The sequence below is a fragment of the Aythya marila genome, assembly GCF_965140915.1.
Source record: "Aythya marila genome assembly, chromosome: Z".
In the NCBI taxonomy this organism is placed as follows: Eukaryota; Metazoa; Chordata; class Aves; order Anseriformes; family Anatidae; genus Aythya; species Aythya marila.
In genome coordinates this window covers 18818352-18836165 of record NC_139080.1, presented here as the reverse complement: position 1 = coordinate 18836165, position 17814 = coordinate 18818352, and the positions used below count along the sequence as shown (strand labels likewise).

The 17814-nt window shown below is 38.1% G+C and overlaps 1 protein-coding gene across 3 annotated transcripts in view; it reads left to right on the top strand.

The window, feature by feature from the left end:
* Positions 1-17814, top strand: part of SLC38A9 (solute carrier family 38 member 9) — a 51758-nt gene that overhangs the window by 4990 nt on the left and 28954 nt on the right. For 2 of the 3 annotated variants that reach the window (XM_082783708.1, XM_082783710.1), the window contains exons 2-7: positions 4541-4695; positions 13109-13241; positions 13793-13914; positions 14062-14125; positions 14268-14361; positions 15452-15622. In XM_082783708.1, the coding sequence (XP_082639834.1) occupies positions 4592-4695; positions 13109-13241; positions 13793-13914; positions 14062-14125; positions 14268-14361; positions 15452-15622 (688 nt within the window). In that variant the 5' untranslated portion in view covers positions 4541-4591. Of the gene's footprint in view, positions 1-522; positions 605-4540; positions 4696-13108; positions 13242-13792; positions 13915-14061; positions 14126-14267; positions 14362-15451; positions 15623-17814 lie in introns of all 3 variants that reach the window. The other variant, XM_082783709.1, reaches the window with a different exon arrangement.

The following is a 17814-nucleotide window of genomic DNA, read 5'->3' as shown; positions in this document are numbered from 1 at the left end:
TGTTCCTTGTGGAAGTTTTTGCAGTGCTTAGTATGAATTACAGTTGAGTCTTCCTTGGAAGTTACTTCCTGTTCACAATACATGTATGAGACACAGCTTGTATTACCATTCTTACTTTAGGGATAGGGAATAAGCTCCCCCCACCTCCCCGCAAACAAACAACAACAACAACAACAAAAACAGTACTATTGTGAATGCTCAGTTTGAGAGTTAATTTGTTGCTTTCCAAATATTTAATATCATTCAGCAGTGCACAGCACTAGCATACCTTCATTTTGCAGTTATACAAAGTAGGACCTAAGCAGGGGAGATAAAAAATGGGGAACATACTGTCAGACACAGCTTGTCCTTTGGGCTTTGGTTTTACCGATGCTTGCAGCAGTATTGTCTTTCCTAGCAAACTGTATTTGTATCTCTTTAACCGTACAGTGAAACTTCTGGTTCTGTAGAACTACAGCCCACACAATCCTAGTCTAGATCCAAAGCAGTAATCTTCCTTTCTGGATTTACTTTTTTTTTTAGCCAAATCTATTCCCTGGTTCTGTCTGTTGCACCAAGATGAGAAAGAAAACAAATAGCTGTGCCACCACAAACAGGACGAGAGGTAGGATTGCGAGAATGAGCAACAGAGAGCAACGCCACCTTTAACTCAGCACTGCTGAAGACTTTGTGTCATGAATTCGTATCACTTACGCTAGGTACATTACCATTAGCAGAAACCTTTTTCCTATTTGCACAAAAATCTTAGTTTGTATGGCTTAATAGCACAAAAGCTTCAGGGCAGCGTCAAGCCTAAAACTTGTTTTGCCTCTTCAGCATGGAGCTAGCCAAAGACTATCTCTTACCCCTTCCAGTGTGATAACAAATAAGTCAGGTGACCTTAAAGCTATTGTCTCCATTTCCAAGTAGCTATACAGTAATTCCCAGAGGTCCATTATAATTCTTAGAATGCAGCAGTGGCCACGTGAAAACTGTGACCACAGTGTACCATAAGATACACAAACAGGATGAAGTTTGTCCTGCAGTTTTGATTTTTAGCAATAATTCTTTATACTTTATTTCCCAGTCTTCCTTATAGGATTTGAAGACTGTGACAGAACCTGTCATATAACAAGTTTTTAAAAGATAAGCCTCCAGAACTAGTTGAGGAGAGATCACATATCTAGTATAAAAAGCTTTAGATAGGTAACTAGGACACTAGCGAAGTAATCAGCTGAGAAGTGGTTATTGAAAAGAAAAGTGTCAAGCAGTAAGTCCAGACAGCATAACTGGCTCTGTCCTGTGTATTAAAAATATTTATTGAGAATGCAATCCAGCCCAAAGGAGTTATTGGTTAAAAATTAGATAATTAGATAAAAAGAAGTTTATCGGGTTCATTTTTCTGCATATTACTCTTCTGCCTGCAGTTTTCTTTAAAGCTACATTGGTTCCAGCTACAGTCCTCACATAAGGTACCTGTGTCTATTTGTGAAGTAATTAATTTGCTAGTCATAAGCTTCACCTATCTGTTCTCAACAATAAGCACTTTTCACCAATCCAGCTTTTAAGTAGGTCCTTAAGAGACAAATAAGAAACAATGTTTTAACCCAAAATAGTGCTTTCAAGCCTAAGTTATTGCATGTTGTGTCTTGGAAGGACTGTTTTTCTTTATGGAATATTACAAAATGTTGTGGGTTCTTTATAGTCACAGCACAGAGGAAGTTAGACTGCTGATCAGTGTTTTCAGCATATGTCAGATTGAATTGCAAAGCACAAAGACATTGTTTAAGGGACGTTTTAAGGAAGCAGTGTCTTAATTCAAAGCTGTTTTTGTATTAGCCTTTAATGTCTTCTTAATCCACACCATAAACCAGGCCCTGTGGAAAGAAGGGATTTCAGTAACACAATCTCCTGAACAGTTCCGGCTAAAAACATTAATGAGAGTTTGAGATTTGAGTTTATTTCCAATTTCAGTTGAGCCACTAGGGACTTAAAATTTTCATCTGCATTCTTATAGCTAAATCCAGAGTGTGATTTAAACTCAAATGAAGAGGCTGCAGAATGCAGGAGTGAGGGATCTCAGCTTCTGAGAGATGGGGGTGTGTGCCTCTTCATAAAAAGCATGCAGAATGTTGAGCTGGAAAAGACAATAGAATGGAATAAAAAAACCATGCAGGATTATCCATCTTCCACCTGATGCTTACTGTCTTAGTAAGAAAGAAGCTGTAAACTCTAGAGATGACCGATAAAGCCAAAAAATAAAGCCATAAAAACTGTTACCTTGAGGTTCAGTCAGAAGGATATGGAAGGGCTTGGGAATGGCAGAGGAACAGGTGGATAGTTGTAGCAGTGGATGAAATCTCGGGCCCACACTTTTCTTTCAGAAATAGTTAGCTGGAGGAAGTAGATGTGCACTGAGATGAATTAAACTGTGGGAGTGTGCAAGGCATAAAAGGTAATCAGCAGAGAGGAAGGAGGTGACTAAAAGCTACAGAAAAATATGGGAAAACAATAGGAAATAAATAAACAAGAGGGAAGCTGTAAATGGGGTTTGGAAAGGAACAGTATGTGACATAAAAGGAAATCAGAATATTGCTTTCAATTAAGAAATCTCTTTGAAAACAGTGGTTGGTAAAGACAGGTTTGGAAAGCGATTTTGACAGTGTGTAGAGGAGGCAGAAAATAGAGAAGAAATGAGCAGGAATGTGAAAGCTGAGAGTCACCAGAAGAGTTTAGAAGAAAAAGAGAATGTAAGACATTCAAATTAAAGCCAGCACTGCTGTAGAAGGTAAGGACTTCAGCGTAAACTAGAGTGTGACAAAAATGGAAAAAGGTGATGCTACCAGGGACTGCAAAGAAGGCTTGCACAGTTGTCTTATTATCACTGATCACTCCTTACAACCTCTTACAGAGCTAAAATGAATGAACCAAAGTAATGCATTTAAACTAAAACTTCATTCAAGTCTCTCATGTCTTGGGCTGTAGTGTCATGTATGCTGAAGGCATGAGGGAGGTGTCAGCCCTTCCAGATGAAATGGCATGAGCCCCTTACTTTGTACAAGCATGTACGTGTGTGCAGCTGGACAACAACCCCCAGGCTTAAAACTGATCTAAATGTAAAACACAGGAAAGAATGGTTAATTTTCATTTAGATCAGTTTTCCCAGTCCAGTTAAATATTGGGACCACACAAATGCCTTTGTGCAGTCAAGGGCAGGACTAGTGTTTTCAGCAGCAATTCCGTGAAACTGGAGCCTCCAGTAGTTACCTCCAGTTGACAATAGAGAGCTGTCACCTGTGCTCTGCACACAACAGAAGCCTGTTCTCTAAAATGCGCTTCCAGGCAGTTTGAACCCATGTTGGTGCTTTTGCATCCCCCCAACACCCCGTGTTCTCCTTCACCATCTTTGCACACCTCCTTTAGCAATGGCAGCTCTTGGGCCCCCGAATGTCAACTCAGTAGAAAACTGCTACCTCTCCTTTGTTCTTCATCCTCTCTTTCAGATGTAGAAGGATGATACCTACCTCATTCTATCTTACCATCCTGTGCCATCCTTCCTTCTGCCAGCTCTAGTTCCCATCCATCTTTCCACCAGCCTGCCTAACATACTAAAGCATCAGGGAACAGTCCCCCTAAAAAAGCAGATACCTCTACTGTTTTTCTTCACATGTGGGGAATTCTTCAGGCAGTAGCAGGGATGACAGCTGTTAAAGCCATTATGTTTGTTCAGCTGAACATGAGACCACAGCAAGTCCCTTGTGAGGTCTGCAATTCAGTTTAAGCAAATAGAATTCCATTTGCTTAAAAGCAGTCTGCTTTTTAGGACCACTCTGAATGCATACAACACCTAATTATTAATGCATTATTAAACCACTCATTGCCTTTAATTCAAAGAGCCTGAACATGATAGACTGTTATAATCTGATCTTTATTATTGTTATGGGAAGTACACCAAAAAACTGCATATGTATTTGCTGTAAAGTCTGAAGTAAATTATTGAAACAATAGCTCTAATAACTGTAATAAATTTTTCTCAGCTGTTCGGTTACAAATCGGAAATACAACTCTTAAAAATCACAGTGGTCTTAAAGTGGGGCAGTAAGGACTGAGGAGTCTCATGAAAATCATGGAATATGACCTACATATAAATACACTTAACATTACTTTCCACGTGGTGTGCTTGATTCTTAGCAATGGTAGCTCAAAAGAAATTCAGATTCTGAATGTTGTTTTTACAAACCTGTTTCAGTCCCAACATAAAGACAGTGTCCATCATAATGCTTTAGTTAATATTGCCTGGTGTGATAGTAACAGAGATTGAGAGCACAATGGTATATTGACCACTTAAATGGGTAGTATGTTATAAAAATATTGTAACTGCTCTACTTAACCTGGGATGTTTGCATTATGAAATAAGAACTCTTAAGCAACAAATTAAACGGACTTTCTGTTTGTTTTCATCTCAGGATCTCCTGAAGCTTCTGTGGGACTCTGCCATTGTTAAATTAATAACAGGTACACAGTTTTACTTAACTGTGTTTTTCTGTTTTCCTTTCTTTAGATTAGAATAACTGTCAGAATCTAGAAAAAAAAAGAAGTGAATCCATCAAATATGGAAGAGGACACCAAACCTCTCTTGATTCCTGTTGGAGGCGATGAAAGCAATTATGGAATCATGAATATACAGTTTAATCCAGAAGATTTTAAATGCAAAAGGTATGACAAATACTGAGCAACAGAATGATTGTGTAGTAAAGAGTTGTTTAATCTTTGCTTCTAGCAACTGAATCCTGTTAAGACAGAAAACTAACATTTGGAATTCAGTGTCTGAATACCAACAGTTCCTATTTGGTCTCCATATGACATTACCTCCAAGCACTGGATGAAGAGATGTGCTTATTGTTTTGTTAATAAGACTTTTCAATTGATGTTACTTCAGGGAGGGTGCCTCAATTAGAATTTTGCATGTGGTTTGTAAAATGCTTTTCAATAACTGAATGAATACAGTGTGGTGGTTCGTATTTAGCACAACAAAGTGAAATGTTGAGACTACACAAGACAGCTTGCCAGATGCTGTAGATAAATAGCTGTTGATACGTGTAAATGGCTCTGTGTGCATTCCACAGGTAATACTAGAGGAATACATTATTTGCTTGTATTGAGGAAATAGTGGTGACTATTTTTTTTAGGAAAGCTATAGAATTTCTTGAGATTGAGCAAATATGAAAAATACAGCAGCCCGTCCTTTTTGGCATGCCTACAAAACAAAACAACAACAACAACAAAAAAACAGTATTATCTAGCTAAGCAGTAATTTTGCATGGTTTTATATAATTTAACAGCTCTATTCCCCAAAGGGGCTCAAAGTGGGAGACTTCCGCTGTTGTTGCTGTTAATAGTTCTGTGAGTTGTTGCTGGTCCTGGAACCAGAACTGAAATCAGGGTGGGAACTGCCTTTCATAAGTTTTCTGGACATACCAGCTCCACGTTTTTGCATAATGGCACGGAATATCGCCATGCTACCTTTTGGACCCTGTTTGTGCTCTTCTGCCTCTTATTTTGTATTTGCATCCAGTGTCATATTTCAGTAGTGCAGTCTTCCTGAAGAAGCTGAAGATGGCACTGTTGTATACAAAATCCTTTTACTGGTGTCCACTTCAGCAAAAGAGTACTTGAGGATAGTGATTTCCTGCTGTGTCAGCCTGAGTGGGTAGCTTTAGAATGCTGTAAGAGCCTATACCTGTGTTAGCCAGGGACTAAACCATCTCTTGTTTCTCTGGGAGCAAAGGAAGGAGGAGGGGAGGAGGACAAGGGGTTAGCACCGAGGAAGAGTGAAATACAGGTGTGTGCAAGTACAGAATAGTGTATGTAAAGATGAGAAAATAGTAGGGTACTTTCAAGATGGAAAAGGAATTGTGAAAAATGAATTCTTGGTTTATCTTCTTCCTGTGGAGTGTCAGAGCCCCTCATAGCCCACCCAGAATTGGAAGATTGCCAATTTATATGTATTTTGGGAGCTCCTCATGTTAAAGCAGCCATTTGTTGTGTTGGAGGAGCAAAGGGTTTCAGGTGGTGTAGTGATGTCAGAGTAAAAGGAGAAGTTTGCGCCTTCGCAATATATAGAAATGCCAAGATCCACTTTTCAACAGTGAGGTTTGGTGTTGATTCCTTGTTATGTGTTTTACTTTCCGTGTGATTTCTTAAGTTTGGAGGCTCAACTTCATAAAAGGTTGTAGCACCTGGCATTTAGTTTCCTCCCCAAAAGCAGTAAAGTATTCTTGTATTACATTCCCAGCTCTACAACCTCCAGCTTTGCAGATCCATCCTCTTTGTCCTTATTGTGCCTCCTGAAAGTCCTTTCTCCTATTTAGTACATCCTGATCTTTTGTCTTCCGAGCATGCAGAGGCACAAGAAATAAAGGGCGTGAGACCTGGGATATCAGAAGGGCCTGGAAATCATTGTGGTGTCGAACAGTGCTGAATTTCATTTCTGCATATTAGAAGAGGTGGCACAATCTTTTGAGAAAGGAATGGGGAAGAATAGGCCTACAGGGTGTGCCTTGGGCACAATCAGAGCAGTGAATGGGGCTTTGTAGTCTTGGGAGTGTGACTGGAAGGGCTTACTCATTAGAGCTTCAAGGAATTGCAGCTCGAGGGAGAGGGGTTTATCATCCATAAGAGCATCAAACAGTGCAAATGCAATAGTAGTACATGATGTTCTCTGCTTAGTTTGCTCCTTTTTTAAACTTGCTGTTCAGAAACTGTGATCAGACATAGTTGTGTGGTCCCGTACCACCAATTTTCAGGGTCCTTATTTTTGTTTTGATTGAGGTTGATATTGAAGTGTTTTGTGTGATTTACTTATAATCACTGTTTGACTTTCTGGATTCTATTCTCATTGTTTGCTTGGGTTGTTTTAGGTTTGACTGCATTTATACAGTTTAGTTTTCCTAACAGCTTGGAGGACGTTGGATTTTTGAAAGACATGCTTTTCACTGTTTACATAAGAATAATAAACGAATTGTTTATTAGAGTTGTAAATTATTTTGTATAGTATTCTTCTAGTATTTTGGTGAAAATACAAAGCTACATTTAATCCTCTTAAAGAGGGTGTTACTATTCTTCACAATGACCTGAATTGCTCAGATCTATTAGGTGTGTTTGGCCATTTTTTAGGGCCCTTTAAAAGGCCGAATTCCATTGCAATGGCGTATTGATGCTTATTGTATTCAAGGGACAGGAGTTTCTTTTTTCTTCTTACTGCTTTTCAAACCTACTTATTGTCAATCTATTGTTTTGCATATGAAAAAGCTTTTTTTACATATGAAGAAAGTAAGAATGCCTCTGATAAGAGAAGATCAAGACTTCTTCCCTGTTGGTTTATTTTTCAATCCTTTTTGAAGTCCCATAATGTTTTCCCACAATGTAGGAAAGATGAGTAGGTGAAATTAAATTGTTACAAATTAAACAGTGTCTGTAGGTGGCAGTCAGAGAAGCTTTTTCTCATGCAAAAGTCTTCCCTTTTCATCTTGAAATTTCTCTTAGCTGACAAAAAGTTATACAGTATTAGGTACTACCCTCTGCAAAGCTACTGTTTCTGCATTCATAAGTTTACTTCTCCAAACCCGTGTGATCTTTTTATTCCATTTCATGCTTTTTGTTTTTCTCTATTGCTAACACTTTTACTAATTCCTAATTTTACTACTTTCCATCAAGACCTCATTATGAAACTTCTTACTTGTAAGAGCAGTGTAGAATGTGTAGGTAACCTTTGCCAGAGAAGACATAACAGTGCTTGCAATGTGATATGGAAAAGCTTGTAATTCCTTATTTGTTAAACTAGAATGTATATCCTCTGAGCAAGATGACTTAGTATTGTGTTCTGAAGGGTTATTTTGGTTCCACTGCCATCAAATACTTTCAGGTAGTTGCACGGTCATGTGCTGATCATTATAATGACAGTGGTATTAAGAACCTGGAAAAAGCTGATTTTTTCCAAAAGAGTAAAGACCTTATAGAATACACCATGAGCATACGGTTTACAAATCAGACAGCTTAGAATGGCAGAAATCAAGTCAATGGTGTTCTTTTAATTGGTTTCCTCAAAGTAAGTGCACTAACATCTCTAGTGTTCTTACACAGGAGAGTGATTCCTGATTAAGGAAGAAATAGCAATCGATGAATATAGCCTTTTACTCATTACACTTACTTTAATTTTCATGATGGTACCAGTTTTATTCATTAGTTTCTTCTGTGCCATGTATAAAGTTCCTGTAATAATTCGGTGACTAAGTAAAACAACAGACAGAGGAATTTGCCAGCTTTATCTCAGTACAATAATCCGTTCAAATCCATGAAAATAACTGATAGATTTTTGATACTGTGTAGTCATAGAAATCAGTGTAATAAGCTGAAGTAGATTCTTTTGGTCTTTTTGGAGGAGTGGAAAGAAGTTGCATCCTCTAATGCGTTTTTATTTTATTTTATATATTTTTTCCCTATTTGTTCGGGTATGAAAAGTTTGCCTAATTTGAAGGTATTAGCACCATCATGTAGAGCTAAAAAACACACTGACATAAAAAATTATGTTATAAGGGCTTAATACTCAGAAAACTGCTTTTGATCAGATGCCCAGAAACAGTTGTTTGATGTTTAGGAATATTTCAATGACAGAGTAAGGTAGGTATTTGCTCTACTCCTTCATTGCTCTGCAAAATACATTTCTGAAAATGTCTAGAAATGAGATGTATCACCCTTAGACATGCTAGTAGTTGCAAGATTGTATGTGGCTTGCCAAAAAAAAAAAAATCCTATTGTGTTCTTTCCCAACCTTCAAAATCCAACACTGGAAGTTTACACAGCACAGTATTTGGAAACAGTCTTAATTATGAGTGCCTTTTTTCATTATCTTTGCTAGCAGGAATTGCTACCAAAGATCATATTGTGGGGAAGTTTGGATAAGAGCCCTCTCCTCTCTTTCATGGACCAGCATTGGATTCTCATTAACTGTGTTCCTTTGTGTAATAAATAACTAGCAGATGAGTGTAGTTGCAGGTTTGCTGGGGATGGTTTCTGAAGTACATGTGCAGGGGCTAATGTTTGGGAGGTGTGGACCTCCTGCATGGGATCCCGCTTCTTGTCTGTACTCATTCTGTTGTGGAAAACAGCTGTGTTTTACTGATGTGTTTGTCCTGCTAAAAAGAGCATTGTTTTTTAGGCTAGCTATTGAAATGTAAGTTATTGTGTTTGTTGGTGTGAATATAGTAAATTCATTGGATACTGTAGTCTATCTCAGTGCATTGTAATTGTCTGCACTGTTCTGCATTAATAGTCACAGCCTCCAGTCATGTAACCTCTTCCTTTCCCCCAGATCACATTGTCCCTCAGCCTTTTCATATTCATTTTGCCATGAGTGACATAGTGTGATTGCATGTATAAATCAGAAAGTTTTCTAGGAACCTATTGCAGCTGCTGAAGCCTACGTGCACAGACCGCTTCAGTGCTAGACTTAAGGTCCCTAGAAAGAGTTTGCCAGAGCCCAGCTTGTATCCTGCCTACCTTGGACCTAGAAAATCTCACAGTAATCTTTGAGAGCTTCCCAGACATGTCTGAGTTTGTAGTACAGCCAGTCTTTGATCTGGAGATAACTGGGGCTGGGAAGTGGCCTTGATCCTAGAGAGAGCACTACCAACTCCTAGTGGAGGTCAGAGAGGAAGATCGCATCCCAAATTGCTTGTTCAATCCAGACTATGCTCTTTCTCTGAATAATTTCTTACCTACTGACAGATACATCTTTGCTACATATCTTTTTTTTCCTGATACTTGGTTATTGACAAACAGTAGTGCTTTCACCATAAAATAGAATGTCATATTCACATTTTATGTTGTTTCACCTTCAAAATTTTCCGTGGCTTTAACTTGCTTTAGAAAATAATCACTCACTGTCTTCCAGTCCGGAAGAATTTTCTTTGATGGCCATGTCAACAGGTGTTGATCACTGTTATAAATGAGGTCTGAATTCAATCTGAATTTTGTAATATTTATAAAACAAATATTTCTAAAAATTATAAAAGGCAAGTAAACAGCGCTGGGTGTGCGGGGAGTCTATGCTCCACCAACACGCACACACGAACATCAAACTTTCCAAATATACAGAACATTGCTTTGCATACTAAACCCGAGTATGCCTATACATATGTACAATCAGGAAAGGTAACAAACAATCCTTTAAGTTCCATAGCTTACTAAAATCGAGTACGCCTATACATATTCACGATCAGAAAAGGTAACAAACAATCCTTTCAGTTCCATGACTTAACAGTCTCCATTTTCCATTCCTTTTGAACAATATGTCTCGTTTTAAGTTGTCAAGCAACTCGGTCTTCAGGCCTTATGTACTTTTCAAGGCCAATGAGGCCTGGATCAAAAGGCACGTCCAGGTCAGCAGGGGGAAAAACAGCAAAATCCTTCGATGGCTGTAGCAGCAGCGATGGCGTAGCAGTCGGATCAGTAAAGGAGCCCGCAGCTCCCTCACTGTCTGGCAAACCAGACGTGTCTGACTGTGGCCCCACACGGCTCTTTAAGGCCTCAGAGACTGCTCGCCAGATGCTCAGCAATCCCACTGCAACCTTGTCGTTTTTATTTGCAGAGTCCCACACCTTGACCTCAATTTGGTCCCATATTTCAGGCTCATAAACTGTCCGATTGTTAATAAGGGGAATGAGCTGTAAGGTTACCAGGACAGTCTTTGTTCCTAAGGACGTATGATTCCCCACAATGCGCAGCTGTTGACCAGCCAGGGGCAGTTGTGTGCGCAGGTCTGCTTCCCTCAGCTCGAGCTTCTCTCCAGCTCCGGTGTGCCTATTTCCAGCGACTTTCTGTACGAGCTTCTCTGAGCAGTTTGCTGAGTGTGGCCGAACCTATCTTCATGAGGTGATCAATGTGCCTGTTCCTGTCCTGATCTCCATTCTGCCAACCTGTTCCTCTTCTTTTTCCTGCTTCTTTATTGACGTAACTTCATCGTGTTGCCTTTTTTATCTTGAGGGCAGGCTCCCCTCTTATACCCTTCTCTCCACAGCAGTTCTTTTCAAAACAACTTTCCATTGGTCAAACAATTTTGAAAGTAACAACAACAGCAAACACCCAGAAACTTCCATGCCCTAATGGCTGGAGAACAAGAAACAGGAGACTGCATGGAGTCTCCTGAATCACCCTTCTTTGTTCCCTCTAAATTCTTTTATATTCCCGATGGCCTCGTCGTTAAGAGTCTAATGTTATCTCAACCATGTGGCTTTCCAACCCCTATGGCCACATTCCCAAATCTCCCCCTTCTTTATTAATATCAACCATTTTCTTGACACGAATTACCACTCCATATATAACAATCACCATGCTGAAAGAAATCTTTGCCAGGGGTTGGCCTGCTTTGAAGCAAAATGTAGACTGTTCACTTTCATTTCAGTATGTCGGAAATGATTTAGGAAGTCTAAGAAATTTTTTCCATGATGAAGGAAGATGTAAGAATTAGTGATGTCTAAGATAAAGGAAATAATTATTTACTATAATTTGTAGAGAATAAATTTATTTTTCTTTGTTTTCTGCTTCTGTTAGTTTGTATTTTTCCCGTTATTCATACCTGCAATACCTATTAAGCATACAGGGATGAAGTCATGCTAAAAGTTGAGGACCCACCATCATCTCTTTCAGAGATATCACAACTGATTTCAGAGCTGTATTTCTTGTCTTCTTCCCAGCTAAAAGATAGTGTCATGGTGCAAATGCTTAATGATTCACAGGAAAGGAGAATGGGATCTTTGTCACTTTACTGAGATCTGTGGCAGGAGGGGCTGACAAAGTTCTTTAGTAGTCTGAGCCAGAAATGCATACTTCCAAACAGTCAATTCAAATAGGTGGTGGTATTACAGATAAAATGGCTGGATTTATTGTTGACTTGATTTTTGCCATTGGTAGCATGAAACATGTTGAAATACCTACTTTTGTGGGTTCTGGTTTGGTGTTTTGTTTGTTTGTTTCTAAGTCATTTAACCTGGAGGAAGATCAGGATGATGTTGATATGCCTTTGGGAATGAAAAGGTGAAAGGAAAAACAAAACCCAAAAAACCTGCAGCAAGGCTTGCAGGTCACCATTATCCCTTGCAATCTTTGCAGTATTTTGATTAGGTTATATATCTCCGTGTTGTAACTTCAGGAGCAGTGCAGGAGGAACTGAAGCTTTCACTCTGCTTGCTCCATACCTATATGTATGCAAAGAAAAAATTGGGGCATGAGGCTGCATCCTTCTTCAGTGGCTAGGACCATTCTTGCAGTCTAACATGTAAATAGAGAAGAGGGCAGGAAGACCATCTGCATGCTGCACATCTCTGTGAGAGTGTATCTCTGAACTGTAGGACTTTTCTTGCTGAGTGAAAATCCTGTTCTCTGTAATTAATCTAATTGAATTTAAAAGGAAATCCTGAGGTGATTCAGAGCTGAAAATGGACATCTGCTGTTCAGTGTCTCTGACAAATTCCATTCCTGGTTGCTTTGGTTTAAAAAGAATTATGATCGTATTGGCTGATTTGGGCTTGGTTCCTTCCCCATTAAACACAATTTTATACAGTGTTTTTTGGCTAGGTTATTACTTCCAGCCTTTTTTTAGTTGGTCCTCATTAGCACTGCTCATTCCTCTTTTTCTCTGTCTTCTTTCTATTTCTGAATTCTCACGCCTTCTGTTTCTAGCTCTATTCCTCATCACTAGTTCTGGCAACACAAGCTATAAACACTAATAAGCTTGGCCAAGCTTATTAACATGTAGTTCTACTGAGACTCATTGTTGAGAGCTAATGCACTGGATATTAGGTTTGAATTTTGATGTTAGTTTGCCATGTAGAACCTGTGCAGGACGCCATTTTAATATGGATAATATAAAGGCATGGTTCTTTCATGTATAGCAGTTTCTCTCATGGCAGTGATGGATTTGCATGTGCTTTGTTTCAGTGAGTGACAGGTCAATCCAGAGTGATCCTAAACTGTGCTCTGAATTACATGTTACCTCTCATATTACAAGGTTGTTAAGGTTTTTCATCTCCTTCCTGTTTTGTTTTGTTTTTGTTTTTTTTCTCTCCTTTAGACCATTTCATGTGGAGCCTAAAAACATAGTCAGCGTGAACGATGACATGCAACGAGTCACTGACGAAGCTTCAGCAATGAATAAGCGGATTCATTATTATAGCAGGCTCACATCTCCTACAGACAGGGCATTGGTAAGGAAAACACGGGGTCACATTAACTGAGTGGTCTCCAGCATGTTGGTTCTTCCACAACCTAGTTTTATAAAAGAAGCACAAGTAAATGTAGGGGGAGAATCACTCTGTAGCTTGTTTTAAAGTAAATACCTAGTAGATGAGTGCCTTAACAAGGTCTTGTGTTATCACAAGTCATGATCAACTTGTTGTGTGATGTCTTTACCATCCAAGAAAAGATACGAACGGTATGAATTTCGGAAGAGCGGTCCAGGCTGCCCAGATGTGTACTGGTCTATGAGGGGATTTAAGGAGTGGACTGAGGCAGTGATTAAGCTATCGCTCTCTGTATGTTATGGATGTTTTGCAGAAGAAAAACTATTTTTCTGTTACATAGTTAGATTCCAAAGATCTCTATTAGTGGGCTGAAAAAAATAATGTGGTCCACATTTTTTTTCCTTAAAAATGCACTTTAATGGAAATATTTTGTTCTGTAACAGTTGACTTGCTGTATTTTGGTTAATAGTTATTTTGGTGCTACTAATAATTGTTATTTTTCATCCATTTGTTAGATTGCTCCTGATCATGTACTTCCAGCTCCAGATGAAATCTATGTCTACAGTCCATTAGGAACTGCTTTTAGAGTTGACAGTTGCACAGATGGCTATGGTAAAAACTCCAGTATAGTGACAATGTATGTTAAGCACCTTCCCATACAGTAGCCAGAAAATGCATTTTTGTGAATGCTTTGTACAGTATGCATAACAATTTTATCTTAGAGGATAATATGGAATAAGAGTTCTTTTAAAATCATTCACTGGCTTTTTCCTTTTCTTCTTAGATTTGTGATATGGAATACAATGATGGGTACATCTATATTAAGTATTCCATGGGGGATAAAACAGGTAAAGCTATGAAAAACATATGCTTATGAAAATGCTTTTGGTAACATGGCTTGCTCTTCGTTTTTCTGTAGTGTTATATAAACTATTTATAGTTATATAAACTATTAAACTATTATAGTAAACTATTTTTCCCTCTTAACAGGCAGGATTTACTTCTGGAATCATTCTTATCTTACTGATGGGCCTTTTGACACTTTATTGCTGTTACAGAGTAGTGAAGTCACGGAAAATGATACGTAAGAAATGCCAAGTATCATAATGCAAATATTTCTATGAAGTGTGAAATAAACAGATCTAATAGATTTTTAGTTTTTCTGTACCACTGCTATTCATTAGATCTGACCAGCAATGAAAAGCTATTCCTTTGAATGTCCCTCCTTTTGGAATCTGAATCTAAGCTCTGTAAAGTATTTTATAATAGATTTTTCTTCAGTTCCTTGGGACGTAGGTTTTATAACCAAACCCAAACTCTTAGCAAGCAAAATTTCAGATGCTTATTTATTGTTTAGGGACTTGTGGAACTAGAGGCTCACCTGCCTCTCCATAAACACTGACCAGTTCTCTGCTTGTGTTTTTATTGTGTTCTACGCTGGAACAACATGGGCTGTAGCTGCATATGTCTTGTATGTCTGTAATACCCTAATGTTTGTATATAAAAATCAACTTTCCAGGTCTGTTTCTGCTTAGAATGGAATGAGGTCCTTATCATCATTTAGCCATCTGAACGCTGCAATACTGCTGTCTCTAAAATGTGCACAACTGAATGCATGTGGTGCTCTGCATTCTGTGTTGGTTGCAATTTATGTATGATTGCCTCATTGACAGCAGTTCTACTTTGAGTGTGCTTTTATTGTTCATAGATCATCTAGCAGCTTTTGTACTTAGTGCTTTTTTGCATAAACTACCACCTTATTTGCTTGAATAATGGCAGTTAAGATCATCTACTCAGCTTGTGACAGCTCATTTTAGGATATTGTTTAGGACCACTTCATGGTCTGGCCTACTCTGCTGTAACTCCTCCAAAAAGCTTTAGTTGTAAATGCATGCATGCGTTTTGTGTCTTATTCCAGTGCTTCTGAAAGTACTCAGAATAGTCATATGGCAGCCCTATGTAGAACAAGCAATATTAATGTAGTAGCCTGTTTGAAGCAGAACAGTGTTTCCTAATGAGTGTTATACTTGCAATTTAATAGCAATCTTCTTAGCCCATAGAAGCACTGTGAATTTGTCAGACTATTCTGAAAAAGTTACGTCTTTTAATGAATAGTTCCAGTGACCCTAATAAAACATTTCGTTTAATTTGTATCTTCTTTTGATCTTCCTCAGCTTTAATAGATACCTCAAACTGGGAATTTCCAGATGTTTGCAAGTATTATTTTGGATCTTTTGGTCAATGGACAAGCCTCTTATTTTCTATGGTATCGCTTGTTGGAGCCATGGTTGTTTATTGGGTGCTTATGTCCAACTTTCTGTTCAACACAGGAAAGTTTATATACAGTAAGTACTAATGTGTGATTAATGTTTACAGCTGTCTCATTTAAAGATCAAGACCTTGCTTTATTCTGAGAAAGGATTGTCCAGTTTACTTAATCTTGATTTCGTTACTTTTTGTGAAAAGTCAAGTGAAAATAAGTAACTGTGTGTGGAGTTATGGGCATAAGCAGGTATGGTTTCAAAGCCAGTCTCTCAATCTCTCTTGAAGTGTGCTTGTAATGAAGGACAAAGTACCAGTTATCTGGCATCCAAGTGAGTAATCAGGCTTTCTGATACAGTTTCTATAATGTGTGTTCGTTGGTGGGCTTAAAATTGAAAGTTCCAAACTCAAATCAGCTTGCATGTTTCCACTCTGTATTTTCACCCCCTCCTTGTTTGCACTGCTGTAACTATTTGAACAGCCGTATGACAGATGAGCCATATGATGGCATGCTGAAATGATCCAGGTTAATGAAAAAGATCTCCACCTAAGAAAATCTAGTTTCATTCTAGATTTCAGCAAATGCAGTTACAATGCTACCATATAGACCATTTCTGCAATCATCCCTGAAGGGATGATGATCTGTAAGACAGCGAAAGAAAATTTTTATTCTGGCATTGCTACAAAAGAAAACATTGGTTAGTTACACCCTTGTACATGCACAGACACACAAGCTTTTGTGGATACAATCAATTAGGTATGTAGAGTTGTGGGAATAAAATGATGGAATTGAGAGCTTTGAAAGTCTGACTCATGGTGTTGAATAGCACAACTAAGATTTAAGAGTTTCTGTTTTGAAGGTAATTAACAAATCTCTTTTGAGGCAAATAACTGCACAGATACTTATTCCCCCTAAGCAGAGTTTAATTAGAGTTCCCACCATCCCTGAAGGACACACATTACTTTATTGGTTAATAACTAGTTTATATTACTGCTGACCTAATTCATACATTCTTAAGGCCATTCCATTGTAGAGTTTGTTTTTCTTTAACAAGGCTAACATTTTAATCCTAAATTATTCTAAACTAAATAATAATAATAAAATCTTCTATTCCATGAGTCTGGCATGTTTTATCGCTTAAAGATATTTGTTATAGTGTTTTTGCTCAAGTTGCTTGCTCTGTGACAACCTTAACCATTGGATTTTTGTCTTAACTTTCATTGTGGCTATTCAGTTACTAAGCTGTAGAATGGGTAATAGTCTGGAGGTTTGATCCAATGGCATCTTCCCACCATGTGTTTCTAAGCTGTCCTAAGCAGGATGCTGTATTTGATTCTAGTACATTCAGGTGGCTTTTCCAAAAATTTACGTGAACAAATGGATATCCTGAGGGAGGATGGTCTAGAAATTGGTACTGCGTATAGAAGGCAAGGACAGTAAGCCAAATATGATATGCTTTTTTTTTTTTTTTTTTTGTCTTCTTACAGTGGTGACCAATTTTTCTGTTCTGTTTTTGTTTTATGAAATAGAAGTAAAACCACAAATGCAATTGTTAGTTCTAAAACACTTTTATGTACAGAGGAAACATAATGTATCTATCTATAACTAATTTTAAAGTGCTCTAATTCTGTAAGAATTGTCCTTTCTTTTGATGGCTTCACACTAGTTACTTTCTTTAAGTAGCAACACAAAACAGTGGTGAAGTGATGAGATGAGGAGTGTTTTTAATTACATCTTCTCTTTGTTTTGTACACCGAACTGATATCAATAAGTATGAGACTCAGTAGTGATTCAGGGCATCGTAAATCAAAATGAAGAAACATAAAATTATTTTCTTCCCACAAGGCTTTTTGCTTTCGTTATGAGAAACAATCTGCTCTTAATTGCATTAAAAATTTGAAGCCTACTTCCCCTAGTGATTTTCTGTGTACACAATACACCCACATGCAGCAGAAGCAAATTTTAACCAGAGAGACACTAATTAAATTTCCAGGCTGATGGGCATTTTCTGTTTGCATGTGTGTATATATGTAAATAAAAGAAAACTACTGTCCAACGCTCTCATACTAGCCAAGTTGCAGAAACTTTAAAATATCTGATGTGGCAGAGCAGTATAGTAGCACAGAAGTATTCCTGAAACCAAATACTATGAGAAGTGAGTGTAGACGGTGAAACTTTTTCCAGAGAAGCCCTTTCATAAAATACAATATGGAAAAAACATCCCTCAGAGCCTCTTCTGAAAAAAAGATTAGAACAAAATGAGTAGGGGAAGTT